At 51.8% G+C, this 25,024-nt stretch overlaps 2 protein-coding genes across 2 annotated transcripts; both read left to right on the plus strand.

The window, feature by feature from the left end:
• Positions 1 to 687: 687 nt before the first annotated feature.
• On the plus strand, positions 688 to 4,957 carry LOC122393996. Its single transcript, XM_043390518.1, has 2 exons — positions 688 to 4,334; positions 4,464 to 4,957. The coding sequence occupies exon 1, from the start codon at positions 930 to 932 to the stop codon at positions 3,780 to 3,782; it is 2,853 nt and encodes a 950-aa protein (XP_043246453.1). The 5' UTR covers positions 688 to 929; the 3' UTR covers positions 3,783 to 4,334; positions 4,464 to 4,957.
• On the plus strand, positions 4,441 to 18,602 carry LOC122394008 (diacylglycerol kinase 1-like). Its single transcript, XM_043390531.1, has 9 exons — positions 4,441 to 4,468; positions 4,581 to 4,615; positions 6,252 to 6,393; positions 8,155 to 8,279; positions 13,433 to 13,567; positions 14,353 to 14,508; positions 14,970 to 15,171; positions 15,404 to 15,585; positions 16,603 to 18,602. The coding sequence occupies exons 1-9, from the start codon at positions 4,441 to 4,443 to the stop codon at positions 16,696 to 16,698; spliced, it is 1,101 nt and encodes a 366-aa protein (XP_043246466.1). The 3' UTR covers positions 16,699 to 18,602.
• Positions 18,603 to 25,024: the final 6,422 nt, after the last annotated feature.

Here is a 25,024-nt window from a genome sequence, read left to right on the forward strand (position 1 = left end):
GGAGCATGTCCACTTCGATAGCTCCAGGGTTAGAAGTAAGCGCTCTAAACGGCGGTGAGTTTCACCCTCTACCGCCACTATTGACTATTGAAGCGCTTCCGGTCACCCAGGCCGACCGATGTCAGGGAAGTGAGCTAAAGGCTGCGTCCCACCTGGACGGTGTAGAGCTTCACGAGCTGGATGTACCGGTGGAAGTTCTGATCGGTTCTAACTGTGCCGAACTGATTGTGGCGAGAGAGGTTCGTTCTCCTCCCCAGGGCGAGACTGGTCTGTGTGCTGTGCGAACTGTACTGGGCTGGTATGTGATGGGACCGGTCCGGGAAGCCACCGGTTCGGGAGAGAGGTTCACGGTGAACTTTCTGAGGGTGCAGGAGATGTCTGTTTCTGACCATGACGCTGAGGATAGTTTGTACAGGAAGATGTATGATAATGACTTCAAGGATTTGTCTGACGATCGTGAGTGCTTCTCTGTGGAAGATCACGAGTGGCTCGCTGATGTTCTGCCCCGAGTGAGGAGAGATGATGATGGATTTTTTGAGGTTCCTCTCCCTAAGAGGGATTTCGGTGCGCTGCCTGACAGCATGCCGGTGGCGTCAAAGCGTTTGGACTCACTGAGGAAGCGTTTCAATGCAGACCCAGAGTACTTTGACGCGTACAGACGTGTCATTTCCTCACTGGCGGAGGATGGATACGCAGTTCTGGTGCCAGAGGGAGATAATGGGGGTCATCCGATCTGGTATCTCCCTCATCACGGCGTCTTTGAACCGGAAAAAGGTAAACTGCGTGTGGTGTTTGACTGCGCGGCCAAGAGTCGTGGGGTCTGCTTGAATGACCTGTTGAAGAAGGGACCGGTGCTGTCAAACTCCCTCTTGGGAGTACTTTGTCGTTTCCGTGAAGGAACGGTCGCATTCACATGCGACATCCAGTCAATGTTCCATAGAGTCCATGTGCCCATCTGTGACTCTGACCTACTGAGGTTTCTGTGGTTTAAAGACGACAATCCTGACGGTGAGGTAGTCGTGTGGAAAATGAGGTCTCATGTTTTCGGAGCCCTGTCCAGCAGCAGTGTGGCCAGCCTGGCACTGACCTGCTGCGCTGAGGAGGGTCGGCTGCGGCATCCTGAGGCCGCCGACGCTCTGCTTCGGAAAACATATGTCGATGATACCCTTTGTTCCACAAATTCTGTCGAAAGCGCAGTTCAGCTAGCGCGTGACCTGAAAGACTTGTGCAAAAACGGAGCGTTCAACTTGACAAAGTTCTCAAGCAACAGTTCTGAGTTTCTTAAGGAGATCCCTGTCGGTGACAGGGCAAAAAATGTGAAGACTTTAGACCTGGACAGGGACACTCTGGGTACCGAGCGTGCGTTAGGCCTGAAGTGGTCTATCGTAGACGACTCGTTCTGCTTCCAATTCTGCAACAAGCAGAAACCTGCGACAAGGCGCGGTCTGCTGTCGACAGTCAGCTCGGTGTTTGACCCGCTGGGAATTGTCTCTCCGGTGACTCTGTTGGGCCGAGTGCTGCTACAGAAACTGTGCCTGCTCTCCTGTGGCTGGGATGATCCGCTCCCTAGTCCGCTGGCGGAGGACTGGCAAGAATGGCTGGACCGAGCCAGCGAGCTTGACAATGTTCAGCTGAGGAGGTGCACCGTCGGCCCTCCCGGGAAGGTGTTGAACAGTCAGCTGCATGTGTTTGCTGATGCGAGTGAGACGGCATACTCCGCCGTGGGTTACCTGAGAAGAGAGATTCTTACCCCTGAGGGACAGGTCGAACGTTTTGTGACTTTTTTGATGGGAAAGGCACTAGTAAATCCCGTTCGTTTTGTGTCGGTGCCACGACTAGAGCTGGCTGCAGCGGTGCTGGCAGTTAAGGTGAGGAGACTGCTGGTGAGAGAGTTGGATGCCACATTTGATTCATTTCACATGTGGACCGACAGCACGGTGGTCCTGAGCTTCATCCGGAACCGAACCACACGGTTCAAGACGTATGTGGCGAACCGGCTCGCCTACATACATGATGGTTCAGAGGTGGCCGAGTGGGCGCACGTGCCATCCAAGTTGAACCCTGCCGATGTAGGTTCTCGTGGCTGTTATCCTTCAGGTCTGGGACCGTGGCTGAGGGGACCTGAGTTTTTGGATGGTGAGGCTGGTGGCTGGCCCTCAGACCCAGCTGTTCACGCTGAGATCCCTCCGATTGAGGTGAAGTCCGCTCCAGTGACAGTGGCTCTGGTGTCTGCCGGCACCGGACAGAAGGGTCCAACGGACGCTCTAATCAGTCATTTTTCGTCCTTTGACAGACTCAAACGGGCGGTGGCATGGTATCGGAGGTTCTTCTGTGTCATCCGGAATGGTTCATTTCGCAGGTGGTGCATGACCCGCCGAAGGGGGCTTCGGCGGCGTGACCACGTTGGTGAGGCCTCTCTGGTTGTGTCCGACCTGCATGAGGCAGAGCGTGCGATCTTGCGGCACGTCCAGCGGGAACTCCCCGAATTTCCTGGTAGAGACTGTGACGATGGTCCAACTGAAGTGAGTTCGAGTAGTCCTCTGAGAAAGTTACGGCCGACCATGCAGAGTGGTCTGCTGGTGGTTGGTGGTAGGCTGTCTCGATCTGATTGTGTCTCTGAGAGTGAGAAACACCCGGTGATTCTCCCCCGGGATAGTCACGTGACACGATTGGTGATCAGAGAGGCTCACCAGAGAGTTGGTCACGGGGGGAGAGACCACACTTTTTGGGACCTGAGACGTAAGTTTTGGGTCATTGGAGCGGGAACAGAGGTCCGGAGGTTGATCCGATCTTGTGTGGTGTGTAGACGGGTAAATGCCCGTCCCCAGCATCAACTGATGGCTGAGCTGCCTCGGGAGCGCGTCTCGGCAGACGCGCCGGCGTTCTCGTCGGTGATGCTGGATGTCTTCGGACCAGTGTTGGTCAAGACTGGACGGATTGAGCGAAAACGGTATGGACTTATGTGTGTCTGTACGATGACACGAGCTGTTCATGTGGAAATTCTGAGTTCATTGAGTTCTGATTCACTTATCAATGCCATTCGACGCATCAGTGCTCGAAGAGGCCAGATCACCCAAATCCGAAGTGATATGGGAACGAACTTGACTGGCGCCGATCGCGAACTCCGTGAGGCGCTGAGAGAGGTTCGCCAGAGTGATCTGCAGCGCGCAGCGCTGAAGCAGGGTATCGATTGGAGTTTCAACCCTCCCACTGCTTCTCACTACGCTGGTGGTGTCGAAAGACAGATCCGGACGTTTCGTAAAATCTGGCGATCTATGCCTACTCAGCGCGTGGATGACGAAACGCTCAGTACCTTGTTCTGTGAAATCGAGTCGATCATGAACAGTCGCCCGTTGACATACGTGTCGACGGCCTCGGGTCAGGTGGAACCCCTGACGCCGGGTCACCTGTTATTCCTGAGGGGTTGCGTCGGACCCATTCCTGGTGAGTTTTCTGAGGCCGACTCACTGCCGCGCCGCCGATGGCGTCATGTACAGTATTTGGCTCAGGAGTTCTGGCACCGCTGGAAGCGGGAGTATTTGTTATCACTGCAGACGCGACAGAAGTGGACGCGTACTGCCACGAACCTGGGACCGGGTGATATTGTTTTGTTAGTAGATCAAGATGTACCTAGAGGTAAGTGGAGGATGGGAAAGATAGTTAAAGTTTTTCCCAGCCGGGACGGGCTGGTTCGAAAGGCTCTGGTCAAAACGTCTACGTCGGAATACCTGAGGCCAATCCATAAGATGGTCCTGATCAGCACGGAGTCTGATCTGCGGTAGACGTGCAGTGTCCGCGTCCCATTGTGGGTATTGGTTTGAACGGACCTGCAGCTGTAGTGTACGATATGTAGGCAAACATCAGGTGAGTGACTTATGTAGAATTCGTGTAGTTAAGTTTTAGTGGGTAAGTGCAGTGTCCCAACGGGATAATTGTTAATTGTTTGCTAGTTGTTAGATAAGTAAGGCCGTCAGGATGTTGTTTTGAACTGATGCAGCTGTTAGCTCGTTAAGTCCGTAAACCACTGATGGTGATTTGACTTTGATCGGGCGCCGTGTTCTGTTAGTTCGGCCGCCCTTGCTCCGGTCGTCCGAAGGGGGGAGTGTTAATGGCGCCCGCGGTCCGCATTGAATCCCTCACCCTTCCTTTGATGCCACACGTCAGCAGCTCTAGCTGAGTCGGACTTGCACCTCTAGCTGAGTCGGGCGAGTGCCGATGTGGCAGCTGGCCGCGGTCACGTGACCGAGCGTGACCCTTGTGCGGGCCGAGTAGAGGGCGTTGTTTTGTGCCCGGTGTGCTGAGGGGCGGACGTGTGAGCTGGAGCTGCGCGAAATGTAAGTGGATTCTGTATTTGAATTATACTTTGTTCTTTCTTGATATTGCTATAAACATGCTGATCGATTCATTAACGTAATATAGTTGTTTGTTCGAGTTTGATTTATGTACGTGTTTACTTTCGCTAGGCAGAGTGAGCACCGCGGAGTCGGGCTGCTCGTGAGTCCGGGGATGTTTGGCGGCCGAGCTGTGGCTGTGGGTTCCCCCGTGACGGACCGTGTGGACGGAGCGATCTTCGTGATGAGATCGACTTGTTGAGCGCCGGAGACGTGAACAGCCGGTATGTTTAACGTTGCGTCTGATTTACTGTACGAAATTGCCCGAATTGTTAAGTGTTAATTAATCGAGTAAATGATAGCGCTAATAGTAACTTTGGTTCTAGAATTGCAGCAATATTTATTTCATGTTATGTTCAATGCACGGCTCACAATATGTCGTTTTGTTCGGACATGTCGATTGTGGACGTGATTGTGTACTGACCGGTGCATTGTCTGTGTGTTTGTGTCCGGGCAGTAACGGACAGTTTCGGACTGCCTCGAGAGCTGCAGACGAATAGAGGTCCAGTTGACGGCACAGCGTTTTTGACTACGAGGGCGCTCGGTTTGGCCCACGGCTGAGGCCGTGGCGGCTACAGTCATCTTAGGTCACGAATGGTATCTAACAGTTTTTCGCAAATAACTTTTGATAGAGGCATGCTAGAGCGATGAAAACGCCTTAGATGTGTTCAGCTCGACGATACGGATCGACTGATATGCAACATGACCCTTTCCGGTCAGGTCATGACCTTGACCTGAGGTCAAATTTTCAAGTTGACCTTTCAAGGTCAAGTTATAGTTCATTCGATGCGTCTTGACGAGAGGAACACGATGCCGGTAAAAGTAAGCTCGTACAAGGCTTGAATCAAAAGTTATTGCAGAAAAACTGTTGCCGAAAAAATCGGCTATTTATGCAGTTTTTGCCCCCTGCAGGCAAAACCGTTGACGTTAGGTCAAATCTGAGAAAATTACTCAGAAAGGGCGTTAATAGGGCTATCGAATGCGCTTTTCCGCGGCGCTGTAGCTCTATTGGTTCCCGAGTTATGCGTTGGCTTCTTGGAAATTGTCGACATTCGACCTGGAAATCGGCGAAATTTTGCCTTCAATGACCTCTGGTGACCTGACCTTTGACCTGACCAAAAAATTGACCGAAGTGATTTCCTCATTATTTTTTACGCTCTTTCGAACGCCGCCTTCCGCGTATCGCTACGTGGCCCAGGAGCCGAGTTAGAAGGGGGGGTGTTCAAACACCCCCCCCCCCCCAGCAGGGCGTGGAAATCCAGGACCCCCAGCAGGGCGCGGGTTTAATAAAATCTATTGTTAACAAAATGGTTAGCGTAGGTTGATTTTCTTGCGCAGCGTATGCTAACAAATGACTATGGAAGTTTTGAGTCTACTCTGACATGAGCTCATCGTTTTTTGACTTTTATGGATGCAGTGGATGGTGAATAAGATATTCGGACCGCTCTTTTATCATTGAAGTGTCGCCAGTTCATCCGTCCATGGAAATGTTACGCAAGTCATGAGCGCATTTCAGAACCAGTGTGTTCATGCCAGTGCTCTGTGTTCAACGTTTTGGTGGCATATCTGTTGTTTGGGACTTGGGGAATAAATTAATGCTAATAGATTAACAGTAGGTGTCTAAGTTGATATTTTGTTGGCCATTAGGTTACAGCATGTTACAACCAGTTCCTAGCGTTGTGTGATAAGATCATCTGGTCTTTCCATATTTACGTCCACCAGGATATCACCTTGCTTACCTGCTTGGCAGTAGCGTATCGCCTTCTGCCCTTCTCCTACGTTATCATTCTCCACGTCCATTCCCTCAGGTGATTGCACCTACCGCACCGCTAACCGCCCCTCTCTGACCGTCTGTTGCAGTACCTGCTGAACCCGCGCCAGGTGTACAACCTGACCAAGGGCGGACCGATGCAGGGCCTGCAGCTCTTCAAGGACGTGCCTGACCTGCGAGTCATCTGCTGCGGCGGCGACGGCACCATCGGCTGGATCTTGGACTCGATGGGTACGTCCCTGTCTCTGTCAGCCCCTCTCTTGGGGTGACCTCAGCTGGCACACCGGTCCAATATCGCATCTGACCGCGCCCCTCAGTTCAAATGGGCGCCCGTTCCGCCCCCGCAGCTGCTCCACTGGCGACACGCTGCAGCCTGTCACCCATTACTCGCCCCTTCTCCCTCCCTCCCCGGCACCCAGACTGGAGGCTATTCAGCTTGGCTCCCCTCCCCTCTTCGGCTCGCCACTGTAACTGGGTCGGTTCTGCTCTAGAGCCGAATAGCACACCCACTTGAGAATCACAGAGCACCCAAGCGCACCCCAGAGCACTTCGGCGCACCCCCGCGGATCCCAGAGCACCCCAGCCACCCCAAATCACCCAGCGCACCCCAGATAACCCAGCGCGCCCGGGCGCACCCCACCCCGCCCCGTGGCCGCTCCGTGCCCCGCCCCGCCCGGAGACGTCGCGGGTCGTCCCCGTTCGTCTCCCGCGGTGATCGTTTAGGGCCAGATCGCTCCGGCAGTCGCCCCATCACTCAGACGGGTACGTTTTCAGACAGCGACTGTGACGCAACTCGCCGCGCTGGTCGCGCCGATCAGGAATGGAGCGATGGTTTCTGGAGCGGCCCCGCATTCGTCCGCAGCCGTCCGCGCGTCCGTCTTTTTTTTCGCTGATTTTTGCCATGCTGAGATTACGCTCCATCGTGGAGCTCCTTTGTTTCGACTGACTTCAGTCCCGTGTTACGCCATTGGGTCATCGCTAAGTCGTGGTGACGAAAAGCGGCCGTTTTGTGTGGCTGCCCCTGTCGTTTGTCGTCCCCTGATAACTGTTCTCTGCCTGACCGTCCTGCCAGTGGAGCAATCCCATCAGTTTTGGCTGATGAAACGGCCGGCTGGCCGGGGCACTCCGCCCCGTTTTGGGGTCTTTTTTCTACCGTGCTACTCTTTAAACGCGCTACAAATCAGCAGAGGGGATCAATTGGCCCGTTTCTAATCTGAACAAGTTCACATTCCACCATAATTTTAACCGATTTTCTTTTCGCTTTGCATTATTATTCGGAGATACTAATGTCACGATGTTACAGAGGAGCCTGATGGTCGCCGATTCTGAGCTGCAGCCTCTCAGTGTAGCTCGACTCGTATGTGTCTGTGAAACTCTGGGACCCTTTCTGGTCTGTGCTGCTAATTCCCTGTTTACGTCTGTGCAGCTCTATCTTCTTCTATCATAACAACCCGAGCGTCTGCCCGCATCTTTCGGCTGACCCACCTTGTTGTCCTGCATCTGTCTGTCACAGTTGTGCATCTGTCTGTCACAGTTGTGCATCTGTCTGTCACAGTTGTGCATCTGTCTGTCACAGTTGTGCATCCGTCTGCCACAGTTGTGCATCTGTATGTCACAGTTGTGCATCTGTCTGTCACAGTTGTGCATCTGTCTGTCACAGTTGTGCATCTGCCTGTCACAGTTGTGCATCTGTCTGTCACAGTTGTGATGTGTCTGTCACAGTTGTGCATCTGTCTGTCACAGTTGTGCTGTGTCTGTCACAGTTGTGCATCTGTCTGTCACAGTTGTGCATCCGTCTGTCACAGTTGTGCATCTGTCTGTCACAGTTGTGCTGTGTCTGTCACAGTTTGTGCATCTGTCTGTCACAGTTGTGTATCTGTATGTCACAGTTGTGTATCTGTCTGTCACAGTTGTGCATCTGTCTGTCACAGTTGTGCTGTGTCTGTCACAGTTGTGCATCTGTCTGTCACAGTTGTGCTGTGTCTCCGACAGACAAGGTGCAGCTGGCGCACCCGCCGTGCGTGGGCATCATTCCGCTGGGCACGGGCAACGACCTGGCGCGCTGTCTGCGCTGGGGCGGCGGCTACGAGGGCGAGTCCATCTACAAAATACTCAAGGTCAGTCGACCGGCCCGGCCGCACTGCGAGGCGCTGCGTGATGACGGTGATCGCCGATTAGATGGCTAACACGCGGAATCGTGTAGCTGGTAAGAACTTACCACATACTACGGTACAAAGCGGGAAGAGCCAATTCTTAGCAGACTGAAGGAAATCACAAATTGATATGTCGCAGTCTGGTGTGTGGGTGTCACGAAACAATGGCGCTGAATTTGGGTCACTGATATCATTCAAATAACACTTAATGCTGAACGTCGGCGTGCCACGTGCTTTCGTTATACGTCACTGAGTGGCCTAACCTAGATGAGGCTTATTTTTATAGAGTTGATTCCTGATATGGTCCTGTTGCATGCAATTGCACACGGCATGTTGACCGCACCGATCTGGTTCCAATAAGCCGCACCGGTTGTGAGTGGTGCCCGTAGCGTTAGTCGGCCACCAGAGGAGGCCTTGGCAGGTGCCGTGGAGGTCGCTGTGTGGCTGGGTCGGAGGGCTCCCCGGTGGCGGCAGCGGCCGGTGGTCAGCTGGTGGTGAGCCCGCTAACGGTAGCGAGGGGACACGGACGTCGCACGAATGGGCACACTCGTGATGGCCCTGGGGGCGAACTGGGTGGACGGGTGATGCCGGGGAATAGGACGGCGCGGTGGACAGCACGAGCGGAGGGTGCGGACAGCGGGAGGTCGGGACAGGGGCGGCGGATGCAGCGGATTGACTCACGAACCGGGGCCGGGGCGATCTGAGCTCAGGTGCAGCACCAACAGTCCGGGCGGGAGCCCGCTCGTGCTCCTATGTTCACCTTAGTACTTACATCGGACACGTCCTCGCACTGGATGTTGTCTGGCAGAACAGTAGCCGCGGAAATTTGACCCACTAATTCACGGAAAGCGGAACATATGTACATAAACATAAACATATAAACATGTATATGCATTCAAAAACATGACCCATTACATACATAACATACACATGATTCCCGATATGAAATTTAATGGAACTCGGCCTCGCATTCTTATAACCACAATGCTCATGCTAGACTAATCTGTATTGCATCCCTAACCATTCGCTATTTTATTCTTAGTTATAGCCAAATGATTTTGGCATATCCAGGTAAGAGGTTGAGAAATGTTGAAGACGCCATTTGCCAACCTTTGGTTATCAGATTGGAATTGCGGCTCGCTTGCTCTTCTGAATTCAACTTTCTGGAGTAACCCCTTTGTTCATTTGACGGCTTCGATATTCTAGGCGGCGAAACCAATGCCATATAACTGGTCGACTGGTTCTGATAGTATCACCCGCCACTCTCCGGCAGTAATCAGATCGACAGCTGACCCAGCGACACGGAGCCGCTCACCGCCCGGCCTTGTCCATCCTCCTGGAAGTCTCTGGGGAGAGTTAACGTCTCATGACTTCCGGTCGGCTCCGGAGCGCCGGCCCCGCCCCCGTCCCCGCCCATCCGCCGAATTTCCTGTCCACCGGCTGGCACCTGGCCGGGTCCCGTGAGCAGCCGATGTCCCGATAGCACCGAGGCCGCCGCGCCGCTGTCGCTGGGCCCATAAAGCGATCCCGGCGCGTCTGTTCCGGAGTGGCGGGCGGCGCCGGACCGTCCATTGGCGTCCCGCCGCCGCCGGAGGAGGCAGCCATCTGGGTCAAGGCTGGACGCCGCACCGCTACTGGCGAGGTCCGATGCTGATCTGATGTCAGTTGGGGAGACGCCCCTGCGTGCCATCTCCCCTCCCCTCCCGCCCCGCCCCTCCCTTCCCGCCTCGGCCATCCCGTGAAACGCCGTCAGGAGGGCCGTCTGAAGATGGCAGAGATGGGCAGGGGCGGATCCAGGAAAACTCCAAGGGGAGGGTCATGAATCGAAGTGGTGCCCCTACCTATACCCAAAATTAAAAACTCAACGGATTTCGTCCACTTCATTTTGGTGGTGCCCCCATTTTCAGTTTTTTATTTTTATTTTTTATTTTTAGTCAGTATCTTACCTCTTAGTCACAACCACATTTACCAATTGTAAGCAAGTATATATGAATGTGCTATATGTATATATGTTGTGGACGCTGAGTAATGAGTACTTACCAGGAACGTTATCAGGTAAGCAAATCGTTGTCAGTCCGACGAACTTGACCCTGGCGTCTAAAGGGTCTGTCCTTGACACTTCAGGCTTGTCAGGGGCACCAAAGTCCTTCCAGGGACACCACAAACCTGTCAGGGGCACCTATGGCCTTGTAGGGGCGCCACAGGCCCGCCAGGGGCACCACAGGCCTGCCAGGAAGCAGGGGCACCACAGGTCTAGCAAGTATACACGACAGGCCTGTCAGGGGCACAACGGGCCTGTTGGGCCCATGAGCACCCCTAGGGGCAGGGGCACCACAGTCCTTCCAGGGGCACCGCAGGCCTGTGAGGGGCACCAGCGGCCTAGCAGGGGCACCAGTCAACACAGGCCTGCCAGGGGCACCACAGACCTGCCAGGGGCACCAGAGGCCTGCCAGGAGCACCACCGACCTCGCAGGGGTAACTTGGGCCTGTCAGGGCCCAGGGGCACCACGGGCCTGTCGAGAGGCACTTCAGGCTTTTCAGGGGCACCATAGTCCTCTCAGGGCGCAGGGGTAGCAGGGGCACCAGAGGCCTGCCAGGGGCACTACAGGCCTAGCAAGGGCACCACTGGTCTATCAGGGGCACCACGAGCCTGTCATAGCCAGGCATCTCAGGCTTGTCAAGGCCCAGGAGCACCACAGGTCTGTGAGGGGCACCAGCGACCTAGCAGGGGCACCAGTCAACACAGGTCTGCCAGGGGCGCCACAGACCTGCCAGGGGCACCACAGACCTGCCAGGGGCACCAGAGGCCTGCCAGGGGCACCACCGGCCTCGCAGGGGCACCTTGGGCCTGTCAGGGGCACGACGGGCCTGCCGAGGGCCACTTCAGACTTTTCAGGGGCACCAGTCCTCTCCGGGCGCAGGGGCACCAGAGGCCTGCCAGGGGCACCACAGGCCTAACAAGGGCACCACGGGCCTGTCAGGGGCACCTCAGGCTTGTCAGGGCCCAGGGACACCACAGTCCTTCCAAGGGCACCGCAAGCCTGTCAGGGGCACCAGAGGCCTGCCAGGGGCACCACAGGCCTAGCAAGGGCACCTCTGGCCTGTCAGGGGCACCTCAGGCTTGTCAGGGCCCAGGGGCACCACAGTCCTTCCAGGGGCATTACAAGCCTGTCAGGGGCACCAGAGGCCTAGCAAGGGCACCACAGGCCTGCCATGGACACCACAGGCCTGCCAGGGGCACCACCGGCCTTGCAGGGGCGCCTCAGGCCTGTCAGGGGCACCACGTGCCTGCCGGGGACACTTCAGGCTTGTCAGGGGCGTTACAGTCCTGTCAGGACCCAGGGGCACCAGGCCCTTGGTGTCCCTGCTAGGCCTGTACGGTGCCCCTGGCGGTCCTGTGGTGCCCCTGTCAGGACTGTGATACCCCTGATAGGCCGGTGGTGCCCCTGGAAGGTCTTTGGGCCCCCGGGCCTCAAGGGGGGGGCCATGACCCATGTGACCCCCCCCTTGGATCCGCCCCTGGAGATGGGGAGGATAGACACGAGATAAGTGAAAAAGAGAGAGAAAAAAGTGTGATAGAGGGGAGGAACGGATGATATGTCATTTTGGAGAGAGAGAGAGAGAGAGAGAGAGAGAGAGAGAGAGAGAGAGAGAGAGAGAGAGAGGGACAGCGAGACAGAGAAAGAAAGAGAGAGAGAGGGAGAGAAAGAGAAGGCGAGAAAAGGAGAGAGAAAGACGAAAGAGGCGTACGACGTGTTCCAAGCTTAGCAATACACGTAAGGTACTAATATTTTCCAGGATTGCCTATTTCACGCAGAGGAAATCATATTCATTTTTCATGACCAACAATGCGAGGACATTCGATCTACTCGTACATTCCATTTGTGCTTTTGTATAGTTGTGTATGCTTTTGTTTCACAACACTCTCTGTAGACCATTTGTTCCAGATGTTGTCTTGTGTACAGAGGACACATGTAGCCAATATTGTCATTGCCGAACTGCGTTCACAATTAAAACAAGGACGAATCGTCACAATGGCAGGACGTCTAATGGACACAATCGAGTCGGTAATTGAAATCTAACAATACGGCGACGGGGAAGCATGTCCTCGTCGACCTTTCCAGGCCCAACTCCGTGCCGATACTCTCACTAGATGGCCGTCATAAAAGCTACCGCGGACGGATGTGTTGCGAGGCCTCAGCAGCGCTGTCTCATTCATGCATGAGCGACGGGCACTAGATGCTATCGCTTACTGGTCGTGACGCGTGCTAGGTGAGCGAATGTGACATAATGCCACACGTCGTATTCGAGTGTAGCAGAAGGCCAGACGCGTGCTGGTTTTGTTCTCGGAGGTCTGGGACGCGGGTGGGCTTGGTTCGCTGTGGTATAATCCTTTGTACGGTCGGCGTGTTTCTGAATAAGCTTTTGCCAAATTGTCAGGGAACTCAGATTTGTTTTTCAATAGAAAAACACAATTCTAAAGAATAGTGTTTTAACTATTGATCCCAAACTTTCGGTTACTTTATAAGCGAGACAAGTGCTTTTTATAGTAAGAACTCCCAGTGATATGTTACGTATCATACATTTACATTAAGCTTGGAGTGGGAAATTGAGTGTCCGTTATTAAACTAAAATTTGCATTTAGTGAATCCTATTTACATGGTAAGTGCCATTTACCAGTGTCCGATATCATACAATTATAAAACACATTTATATATAACTTAATGCAATCTGCAAATATTGCGCTAAATTGCGCTAAAATTTCATTCCAAGCAAGTTTTGACCGCTGAGTTATTCGGCGTTCATTTCTCGGGTGAAGAGTTCTGGTTACTCTGCTGTGAGTCAGTGCAGTTACCGTTCAGGTTCATGGTGTTACGTTTCTACTCCCCGCTGCATTCTCCGGTCGTGGCGATGGGACATTGAATTCAACGCTGTCAGCACGATATCTGCTTACCGAGACGATGCAGTGGCGATGCCTATGGCGTGGTATGTGACACTGTGACGGTATGTGTCGCTGCATGTGTCGTTGTGTCGTTGTGGTATGTCACGTTGTGACGCTGTGACGGTATGTGATGGTATGTGACGGTATGTAACGATATGTGACGGTGTGACGGCAGAAAATCGAGCTGGCCTCCACGGTGATGATGGACCGCTGGAGGATCGAGGTGTCCGACAGCCGCATGCAGGAGGACGACCCGCCGGGCGAGCCCATTCCCTACAACATCATCAACAACTACTTCTCCATAGGCGTGGTGAGCGACCGGGCGCGCCGCGCGGCGCCGCCCCGCCGGACGCGCTCCTCCGCCCCCGTCAGGGCAATTAGAGCCGGGATTTCGCCAGCCGCCGACCTCCCATTGAGATGTAATCGCGGTAGTGTATAGCCCTACTGCTACCGGCTAGCGGTCAAGGCTGCGCTGCCTCCCCGCCTGGCATACGTGATTACCGACGCTCTCGATTCGTTACCGAAAATGACGCATCTCATAGCGTCAAGGTAACGGCCACTGCGGGGCTAAAAGGGTGGGCGGGCCATGTCAGGAGGGATCGCGCGATGCTCACGGGGTCATCTAATCGATTCACGACTGAAGAGAGAGAGAGAGAGAGAGAGAGAGAGAGAGAGAGAGAGAGAGAGAGAGAGAGAGAGAGAGAGAGAGAGAGAGAGAGAGAGAGAGAGAGAGAGAGAGAGACCCCGCATGTAGTCATTACCGGTGACACTGCCGGTGGCCTTGTCTGGGTAGTTAAGTTCGTGACGTGTGTTACGCCATCTCCATTCATTTCTACAATGATGCCAGACCAGCCAGACCTGGGCGTGACCTTCCGGTGTTTAAAACAATCAAGCCTCAAATTTGGACAGTTTACTGGTGTCTTATCGATCTGGCCTTGATTCTCAGTGTTTGCCCGTGCTAGACGAATTGCGTTGGTCTCTGATTGGCCGGGCCATCCGAGGCGATAACGTAACTAACTTCGCTTGGTTCGGCAGGCTGCGAGCCCGGGTCGTACCTCCAAAGTGCCGTTAGGAAATGTTCCACCTTGGTTTCAGGATGCAGCAATATGCGTCAAATTTCATCTAGAACGAGAAAAGAATCCAGAAAAGTTCAATTCACGGGTAAAAAACAAGCTCTGGTACTTCGAGTTCGCCACATCAGAAACGTTCACGGCGTCGTGCAAGAACCTTCATGAAGAAATCGATATCATGGTAAGAACAAACTTTTGGCTATTGTGCTCTGTCTAATAATCTGACTCGATAGGAAAATTAGAAATTACGTCAGTTGTCAATTATCTGACCCACTTTCCAGACAAGACGCCAGTTCCCTTCATATGACATCATTACACTCTCACACTTAATCGACAAGTACCAGTCTATGTCGCTTTTATTTTCACACTACCATTCAAAGTCTTACGACCGTCCCTTTCTCTGAGTTTCCTCGTAGTAAGACTTCTCTCTAGTGTATGGATTTTCATCCCCGTCCTATCGCGACACCTAGGTGTTAATTGATACCTTGCAACCCTGTCGCCGACACTGCAGCGTTTCCTCACACTCCCTTCTGTCGCCGACAGTGTGTTTCTCACACTCCCTTCTGTCGCCGACAGTGTGTTACTCTCGTTCCCTACTGTCGCCGACAGTGTGTTACTCTCGTTCCCTTCTGTCGCCGACAGTGTGACGGCGTGTCGCTGGACCTGGCGAACGGACCGTCGCTGCAGGGCATCCTCCTGCTCAACATTCCATACACTCACGGCGGCTCCAACCTCTGGGGTGACCAGGGCAAAAAGAAGTCCAAGAAGCGGAAAAAGCAAGACCGTGACCGCGAACTCAGCAGCAACTCGTTCAACTCGCTCGATCTCAACTCTGCCATACAAGGTGCGGTTAGTCGGAGGTGTTCTCTTGCGAAAGCGAAAATAGGTTTACTTTGCATTTGATTGTTATTATCACGATAAGATCCGATATTGTTAAATATATGATATCTTCATATATGATATACTTTTATGGTATATGATATATCTTCAACTCCAAGAATGAATATCACTTGCTCGTAGTAACGAGCAGGCTGACGATGTTCTCTGAACCCGAATTTGCGTTCGCCTGTGCGCAGACATCGGCGACAAAATGATCGAGGTGATTGGTCTGGAGAACTGCCTGCACATGGGTCAGGTGAAGACGGGTCTGCGTGCCTCCGGCCGCCGGCTGGCCCAGTGCTCGTCGGTGGTGGTACGCACGCGCAAACGCTTCCCGATGCAGATCGACGGCGAGCCGTGGATGCAGCCGCCGTGCACGGTGAGCCAGCCCGACGCCCTGGTACCCGGCGCTGCGAGCGTACCTACTGACTCCAACAGGTCACCGGTAATGCCCATGGCATAAAGTGAATGGGATTGACAGAGGCAGATAGCAAATTATGTGGGTTTGGATCGACTCGTGAGATGCCTCTGTTTAATTTCTTGCACAGTTCCAGCACAGTAACTCTTTCTTGAGTTATTGCTTTTTAGGGCAATTTAAAACGTACTGAATTTCAATGATGTTCAACTTGTGAAATGTACTGGAGCATCAAACGCCAATTAGCGAGCCTTCGCCATAGAACCTCTCGGCGTTTTTGTCCATCATTCGTCCTATTTTTACGTACAAACTGCATACTATGCCGCCCGTTTAGTTCGTGCAATCTGCACAATCCTATCGGCGTGCCTTGTATAGTACGCTCCACCGCCAGCCACTGTTTTACACGAGTGCAAAAACTAGCCACTCTGGTCTCAAGTGGCTTCTGCACGGCCGACCGGTTTTGACACGCTCGACAGCGCCGGCCTTGCCAACTTTTACATTCATTGAGCCGGTGGAAAAGTGCGGCAGCCAGGTCATCTTCCTGTAATTGCTAGGCATTGTTTTGTAATCCTTCAAAGAGGTGAAGTCTGTAGTAGAAAGATACGTCACTGACACAATATGTAGGCTACGCGATGACGTCACATTGACCATATGTAGGCTAGTCGGTGACGTCACACTGACCATATCAAGTGCATTAGTGTGCTAGACCGAATACTGATTGCTCGTCAGAAGTGATGCTCAACAAGGTCGTCCTTGATATAGTTATGCCTAAAATTAGACAGCGGTCTAAGATTTTCCTTTTGGAATATACACGTTGCGTTTCGACTGCAAGCATCATGCCTATTCTAAGGGAGGAATGATCACGGAGTAGGAAGGACAGGCCTCCGGCCGTCACCGCGACCCGTTTACCGCCCGCCTCTGACGGAGCCGTGACCGAAGACTTCCCCGTCTGACAGGCGTCCTCCTCCGTTCCTCCGACAGATCCAGATCACCCACAAGAACCAGGTGCCCATGCTGATGGCACCTCCCTCCACATCGCGCGCCAGCGGCCTGCTCCGCTTCATCCGCAGCAAGTGAGCCGCGTTGGGCCCGCCGGGCGCGCACCTGTCGACCAACAGCCAAGACTACGCTTATCTTCAGCTACCACCGACCTAGAGGGGGTCCTCGCGCGCGCGAGACCAGGGAGTTTAGACATCTAGAGTGAATGCACTTTGCGCTGAAAGATTACCTCAGAGTGGGACCAGCTCGCGAGCGCCCGTTGACAGACACCCCGGCAGGGCCGGCCGGCCGGTCGGCCGCGCGCCCCGCCTGCGTGCGCGTCTAGTGGGCCAGCACTGGTTTATCGTCAGCCGGGTTTTGTACTGTCGCAGAGTCGCAGCGCCGTAGGGCGCCCAATGTGCGCGAGCTGACCTAGGGTTTCTATCCAGAGTCCATCTTTAATCATTATCTGTGGGAGCTTGTAGTCCATTATTGTTGGTGTTGTGCCAAGACGCCGGGTAACCAACGTCTCTTCTGAGCGGACCGCGCCTCGCCGTGGGCTGCAGAACGGGCGTGATTGGGCCGCGAGTGTGTGAATGAGAGAGAGAAAGAGAGAGAGAGAGAGAGAGAGAGAGAGAGAGAGAGAGAGAGAGAGAGAGAGAGAGAGGCACAGGCACACATCTGTGCCGCGCGCTGGTGTGGCGGTCAGCGATGTGAAATGCTTGTGCCAAACTATCAGGGCTTTTAAAGTTGTGCGTTTTGCGCAAAAATAGTCAAATGATAAAATCAGTCAAAACGCTGTCTATGTTCATAACTGTAGTCTACTTTTTACTACCTTTTTAACAGGTACTTTTTATTCGTGTTATCCTATCTACGTTACCATTTTATAAACCATTACTCATTTTTGCTAGGTCACCCTTTAGATACCTGCAGGACCAAACTACTTTCCTTTTGTGTTTTATTTAGCGCACAAGCAGCCTGGCGGTGTTCTTCGTGAGCTTAGCGCCATTTTCACGCCTCGCTGCGGCCATTTTCACCCGTGCAACTTACCTCACTTTTCGCTGCCGCTCTGCACCTTCACTGCGGTGACGGTGCCGACCTCACCTGCCCCTCCATCCACGCACACGCGGTGCGCACAGCGGCGGCGCGCCGGCCGGCGAACCCGCTCCGCCGGCCGCCGGCCGCCGCGCCCACCCCGGCTCGGGCAGGCTCGCTGAGTTGTTCAGTTGACGAGAATCTCTAGTGCAGAGTACAAAGGTGAATGATCTTGGACGATGGCGCACCAACTAGGAGAAAGGACACAGGGCTCATGTCCTTTCCCCTACGGGCGCCCATCGTCCGCCGTTTGGTTCTCCTCCAGTTCCACCGGCGCTCCTTCCCCGGCGTGGCGGCGTCTCAGACCAAGCTAGGTGTGCGGCGACATCAGCGTTTCGACGTGTTTTGACTTATTGTCCATGTCGTCTGTTGTCGGCGATTCGTTGGAAGTCGGTTTTCTATCAGCTACGCCCCTGTACATAGCGCCATCTCGGCTGGCTGACTGGCGCCGTCCCGGCCAACCGACGGACGACGGTGACGTCACGACCCGACACTGCATATGACGTCACCGTTGGCCCGTCTGGACCGGCGGTCGGGCTAGCGAATTCCATTCGTTCGTAGCTGTCCGTAGCTGTTCATGATTTCTGGGTAAAACAGAAAAGCATTTGTATGTGTTAAACACAGGCGCGCGTGTGTTCCGGTATTTTTCACATGGTTGGTGCGAGTGGGTCGGCCGGCGGCGGCGGAATGCGTCCGCGCCCCCGCCCCGGCCCCACCTCGGACTCCGGCCCGCAGCCGGTGCGCCAGGTCCAGTCCAGTCCACTGTGCGTGCGTGTGTCTTGTGGTTCGTCCTAGCCTTTGATGACCATGTGTACGAATTATGCAGTTATTATATCATTGTTGCTTATACAAATATCTAGTCCACTTTGTTCCTTGGTGTAAATAAACTTTCCCAAGCCGGTTGCTGTGACGGCGTTTGCGGTAGATACTAGCCTGACCGTGGGACGTGGCGGCGAGGTTTCGGTCAGTGGTCAGCGGTCAGTGGTCAGCGGTCAGTGGCAGGGCGTGGGGCTTACTTGGGGGACGTTTTGCAAGTTTCAAGTGGCCACTAATCCTATTCACTATCTGCATGAGGGGACCCCTTTCCCCACGTCCCCTATCCGCAGCGCCTCTCCCGTCTTTCATTTGCAGCGGTCCCTCTGACCCGTCCCGTCCGCCATCTGACGGTTATCTGCAGGGCCACTCAGCAGCGCCACTGCCGGCGGCGGCGGGCTCACGGCCCGCCGTTCACGCGCGTGCCGCGTGTCTCGGTCTGCGCACCAGTGCTCCAGTGCGGCCGAGACGTGCCGACTGTGTGCTCGGGGCGACGGCCGACGTACCCGGCAGCGAGCCGGGCCGAGCCTGGGGCAAGGCCGGCCGGCCGGCGGTGGGGCGTTCATCACAGACACGGCAACGCCCTGGTCTGGATACAGAGCGGCGAGGGCCGGAGCGGGCCGGCTAGTCCTCCGTCAGAGGAACAGACAGAGCAAGGACGTCTGTAGAAGAGGTGCAGAGAGAGAGAGAGAGAGAGAGAGAGAGAGAGAGAGAGAGAGAGAGAGAGAGAGAGAGAGAGAGAGAGAGAGAGAGAGAGAGAGAGAGAGAGAGAGAGAGAGAGAGAGTTGAGTAAAGAGAGAGAGGGAGAGAGAAAGAAGAAGGAGTCGAGTAAAGAGAGGGAGGGGAGAGGTACCATAGCCTCACCTGTTGGGTGATTACGCTCCGTATTCCGTACCAAAGAGCTCGTGAGCTCGTCGGGAGGCATGCCGACACCGACAGAAGACGACAGAGGGCGAGTGGAGTCTGAACGACTTGCCGCTGACCCTGTCCGCCAAGGCAGCCCATATTCAGCCCGGATTTAGCTCGCACTCAGTTGGGACGCCCCAGATCCATTTGAAACTTGGACTCGATGCATCCCTTGGGTGTCGGACACGTGACCTAACATAACATAACATAACATGTATTCCATGTAACAGCAGGCCACTTGGGCCCAACGAGGTTACAGGTAGATGAACAAACACTGTATGTAAAACACGGTACAATTACACCATTTCATCGAACACTAGCCCACGCTGTTTATGATACAAGTCTAACTCATTTTTAAAATTACTTAAGGAGGAACTATTGATAACTCTAGGAGGTAAACCGTTCCAAGCTTCTATGACCCTACTGGTAAAAAAAGACTGTCTTAACTTGGTTCTGGAAAATTTCTTTACTAGTTTGCACCCATTTCCTCTCGTGGAATTTGTATTGAGTGTAAACATCTTCCCAAAATCTAACTTATCAATCCCTTTGTATATTTTAAAAAGTTCAATCAAATCCCCTCTTATCCTGCGGTAATGAAGTGAAAACATATTTAAGGAAGCCAGGCGTTCTCTGTAGCTCATTTCACCCAGCCCACGAACCATCTTTGTTGCCCTCCTCTGCACACGCTCCAAAAGTTTTATATCCTTTTTTAGAGACGAGTGGCATGCTTGTGCACAGTATTCAAGATGAGGCCGAACTAATGAACAATAGAGTCTTTTCATTACTTCTTTACTTTTATATGATGCATTTTTATTTATAACCCCCAACATTTTTAAAGCCTTTTTTCGAGCTTGCACATAATGGCCACTGAACTTCAGATCATTTGTCACCAAAACACCCAGGTCCTTTTCTTCCCTCACAGTTGCCAACTTAGTTCCATTCAAATAATATGTATCGTTACTTTTTACTCCCAGATGAAGAACTTTGCATTTATCAGCATTAAATTCCATCTGCCATTCCTTGCTCCATTTTAAAAGAGCATCTAAGTCTGCCTGTAGTGCTCTTCTATCGTCATCTGAAGTAATATTTTTAGCTATCTTGATATCATCCGCGAATTTCCATATGTTACTTGTTAAGTCAGAGTCTATAAGATCTACAAAAATAATGAAAAGCAATGGTGCTAAAACAGTTCCCTGAGGCACACCACTCTTGACAGCTTTCCAGTCAGCTTGATGGCCATTTAGAATGACTCGCTGCCTGCGACCTATTAGCCAGGCCCCTATCCATTTGAGAAGAGGACCGTCTAAACCATGACGCTCTAATGTGATCAAGAGTCTTTTGTGTGGAACTTTATCGAATGCCTTGCTGAAGTCTAAATAAACTACTGATACACTGTTACTCCTGTCCAAAAGGTCTGTCGAATATTCAAGGAAATCTAATAAGTTTGTCAAACAGGAGCGTCCACTACAAAAACCATGTTGAGATGGAAGTAAAATCTCGTGTTCCTCAAAATGAGCAACTATTTGACGTTTTATGATTCTTTCTAGCACTTTACACACGACCGAACTTAAACTTACTGGTCTATAATTGCTCACTACAGTTTTGTTTCCACCTTTGAAGATTGGAATGACATTCGCACACTTCCAATCATCAGGAATTTCACCTGATTCTAATGACTCTTTAAAGATAATGTAAAGTGGAACAGATAATTCTCTTGCTCCTTCTTTTAAGACCCTAGTGCTAATATTATCTGGACCACTTGTCTTATTTGCTTTAAGATTACACAAAGCTTTAGTTATGTCATCCTCAGACAGGTAAATAGTTGTAAGTTTAGGGTGTGTTGTCGATTCAGGTACATTTATAGGAAACTGCCTGAGGCACTCATCAGTAAAAACGCTCGAAAACTGGTCATTGAATATTTTAACCTTGTCGGCATCGTCATGGTAAACCTGATGCTGACTTTCTATTGGTCCAATCCTTGAATCATGTTTATTAAATTTATAAAAACCGAAGAACTTTTTCAAATCACCTCCACACTCATTGGCTAGATTTATCTCTGATGCTCTTTTTGCTTTTCTTATACTCCTTTTAAGTCTCCTTCTGGCTGAAATATAATTAGCCTTATTTTCTTGTGTTGGGTTGGTTTTCATTTTGCGAAACGCACCCTTCTTTTCACTGAAATGTCGTCGTACCAGGCTATTAAACCAAATAGGTGTTGCGGACTTCCCTCCACGCTGCTTTTTCATAGGAATAAACTGATTTTGAGCCTCAGTGAGTGTTTTCTTGAAAAACTCCCACATCCCGTGAACATTTCTGCCTTCTAACATAGTTCTCCATTTAATGGTTTGAAAGAATGCCCTGATTCCATCATAATCTCCTCTGGCAAAATTGGGCATGATCGGTAATGTAACCTTTCTTTTCTGTACTTGACCCTGTATGCTGAATCTGATAAGCACATGATCACTATTTCCAATACTTTCGCCTGAATTCACGTCTCTGATAAGGTTTTCGCCGTTAGTCAAAATTAGGTCAAGTATTTCATTATTTCTAGTTGGCTGGACAACATGCTGTGTCAAAAAAAGCTCTTCAAAGTTTTCCCTGAAAAGCCTCGATTCCCAGTTTGCATTTGTACTCATAAGTTTTGGCAAATTAAAATCTCCTATAATGATTGTCCTTTGACTTATTCCGCTCTCTATCTCCTTTATCATAGCTAAATCTGTATCCTTCGATTGATTAGGGGGTCTGTAGAATGCACCTAATCTGATTTTATTTGTTGAAGCATCATCCACGGAAATGTCTATCCAGAGTGCCTCAATATTAGTATTTTTAACAAAACGGTCTATTTCAATAGCCTTAAGATTCCTCTTCACATATATAAGAATTCCGCCTCCTACCTTCGCTGTTCTTTGGTAGGAGAACAGAGTATAATTGTCTGCCTCATAATCTTTGATGCGATCCCCCAACAACCCTTCACTAACCCACGATTCTGTCAAAATCACTAAGTCAGGCTCTTCAGAATTCATGTAAAGTTGCAGCTCTCCAAATTTATTTCTTATACTCCTAGCGTTTGTGTACAAACATTTTAGAGACGTGTCAATGACCTTTGCTTTTTTGTCTTCCTCACCTTTAGACCTCTTTAGTTTCCCTGTTGTACCCTCTTTTCGTAGAGTTCGCTCAAAAGGAGCACGCCCTTTCTATTTAAGTGATAGCCATCTATCGAATACAGTTCTTGTTTGTCCCAGAAATCATCCCAACAGTCGATAAACCCTATGTTGTTCTCCTTGCACAATTTTTTAACCCTTGTATTAATCCCAATGGCTCTAGATGACCACTCTTTTCCAGCACCAAGTTTGGGGAGAATGCTAGTTATTATGCCTTTTCTGCCTGACTTAACCATTTCCGTAATCACCATCCTATAGGTATCAATAAGTTCCTCCGAAAGGGTGCTACCGACGTCGTTAACTCCACCGTGCAAAATAACGACACAGTTTGGTCCACTACCCCGCATTACTTCAGGGAGCCTGTCCGATAAGTCTTTAAGCTTCGCGCCCGGCAGGCACACCCTCATGCGTTTGTCTCGGCTACGTTCACAAAAGGCTCTGTCCATGAATTTAACCCTGGAGTCTCCATAAACCATAACCTCTGGTTCCTCCGTTTCACTTCTACCTTCTCCTTTGGACCTAACATTGGAGATATTCAGATCCTTTCCGGTGCATTCCCGGCCTGGTCTCAAACATTTATCAGTGGTAGCACCTTCAGACCCTACCCATGCTTCACGATCTACTTGGTTGTCAGCAGGCAACGATTCACCTGGTGACTCATCGTTCCCATTTGCGCATTCTGTTACCGTCGACATGTTCTTATGAGCAATTTCTCTACGAATACCCTCTTGTCTCATCCTAATATCCCGTATTTCATTTCTAAGTTGGTCTATACTGAATTGCATGAGCCTAATGGCCTCCATAACGTCCATTAGTGTGACGCCTAAGAACGATGGGCCAGGTAACGAATCGGAGTGAGCATTATGGACAGTGTGCCCTGTAAAATCCGTTGCAGTATCAGAGGCAACGCGGTCAAACACATCACCTACCCAACCACCACTATAACCCTCTACCCGTTCTACTTGCTCCCTGTCCCCTGAACCAGATCTCGGCAGCTCCCCCTTTGGCTCGCCAATGGTCAGCTCCGGTGCCACTAGTAGGGGCGGTGCCGGTACATTTGCCACGGGCAGGGACGGAACTGGCGACCTCTCTCGCTGCTCTGGTGCCACTGGAAGGGACGTTGTCGGCTCCGATACCACTGCCAGGGGTGCAGGTGAACTTTCTGGCTGGCCTGGGGTCGGCTCCAGTGCCACAGGCAGCGGCGGTGCAGTTGACTCCTCTAGCCGGCCAGAGGACGGCTCCGATGCCATAGACAGAGGCGATGTCGGCTCCGATACCACTGCCAGGGGAGCAGGTGACCTCTCTCGCTGAGCAAGTGTCGGCTCCGGTGCCACAGGCAGAGGCGGTGCAGGCGGCCCTTTATAAGGTCCGCCAGCACTTTGAGCTGCAACGGGGATCGACTCCAGTATCTTCGAAGAGAGCATTTTAGGTTGTGCGTGATGGCTTGAACACAGCCAGTTATCACTCCGCCTATCTTGGGTGCAAGTTACGTGCGACATATTCTGGCACATACTGGCTGCGCAAAGCAGTACTCCGGCTGTTTTGTTTCCTCTAAGCGTCTTGAATGTTAGCGGCATTTCACATACATTGCACAATTTTGACTCATCTTTAATCAACCTCTGAAGTTTTTGCTTCAAATCCGAGCGGATAATAGGCATCTGGAACCTTGAAGTCAGCTGATCTAGGAAGGGGACTAAGTGTGACGTCGTAAAAATCATGGCTGCTCCCAATCCATCAGGCCCTGTTTGGTTAGATTGAATGAGAACAGTTGAAGTAGTAAAATAGCTTGTCATGGCCACTTTCAAAGTTTCGAACTCAATTTTGGCAAAGAACTTGGTTATCAGCCGAGTACGGTCATGCGATCTTTTTTGATCAGTTACTCTGATTCCTTTGTGTTCAATGAGCTTCCCAAACTCGTTCTTAAATACTTCAAAGAGAGCAGCATTGAGCTTGATGGTAACCTGCATGCCATCGCGACTCGTGATCGAATAGTCGGGTCGATCTAAACTATCAAATTTCTTTTGAAGTGCCTTGGTCCGATTTAGAAGAAAGTTTTCAGTAACATCATTTTGATCATTCCTCATATTTTGATCATCCCTGGAGCCCATGACTTGTATCGGTCCTGGATTTATCTCAATGTCTCCAGAAAGTATCAGTAGAAGCACGGTCAGGTACAGTTTTGAACTTCTAAATCTTCTGTGGGCATGGGACGATCGCATCCGTGGAGGCATGGGTAACATTCCGACATTTTGTACCAGTCTTGCTTTGAGGGGACTGTACTCTGGATGTTCGGTGCTAACAATGAAACATCTCAGGGTAATCAGTATCAAAACAAATGTTCTCCAAACCGGACCGAACATGATGCTGTATGGATAACGTCCGTTGTCTTATTGCATATTGCACAATGAAAGTTCTCCACTAAAGACGTCACGTTTTGTTGGTAGGAGTTG

Source organism: Amphibalanus amphitrite, unplaced genomic scaffold (genome assembly GCF_019059575.1).
Source record: "Amphibalanus amphitrite isolate SeventyFive unplaced genomic scaffold, NRLGWU_Aamphi_draft 000568F_arrow, whole genome shotgun sequence".
NCBI lineage: Eukaryota > Metazoa > Arthropoda > Thecostraca > Balanomorpha > Balanidae > Amphibalanus > Amphibalanus amphitrite.

Coding starts and splice junctions, on each gene's coding strand:
- LOC122393996 (XM_043390518.1), top strand. CDS start 930: ATGTTCCATAGAGTCCATGTGCCCATCTGTGACTCTGACCTACTGAGG.
- LOC122394008 (XM_043390531.1), top strand. CDS start 4,441: ATGTACGTGTTTACTTTCGCTAGGCAGA. Junction 4,616..6,251: donor GCCGGAGACGTGAACAGCCG/GTATGTTTAACG, acceptor CGTCTGTTGCAG/TACCTGCTGAACCCGCGCCA. Junction 6,394..8,154: donor CTGGATCTTGGACTCGATGG/GTACGTCCCTGT, acceptor TGTCTCCGACAG/ACAAGGTGCAGCTGGCGCAC.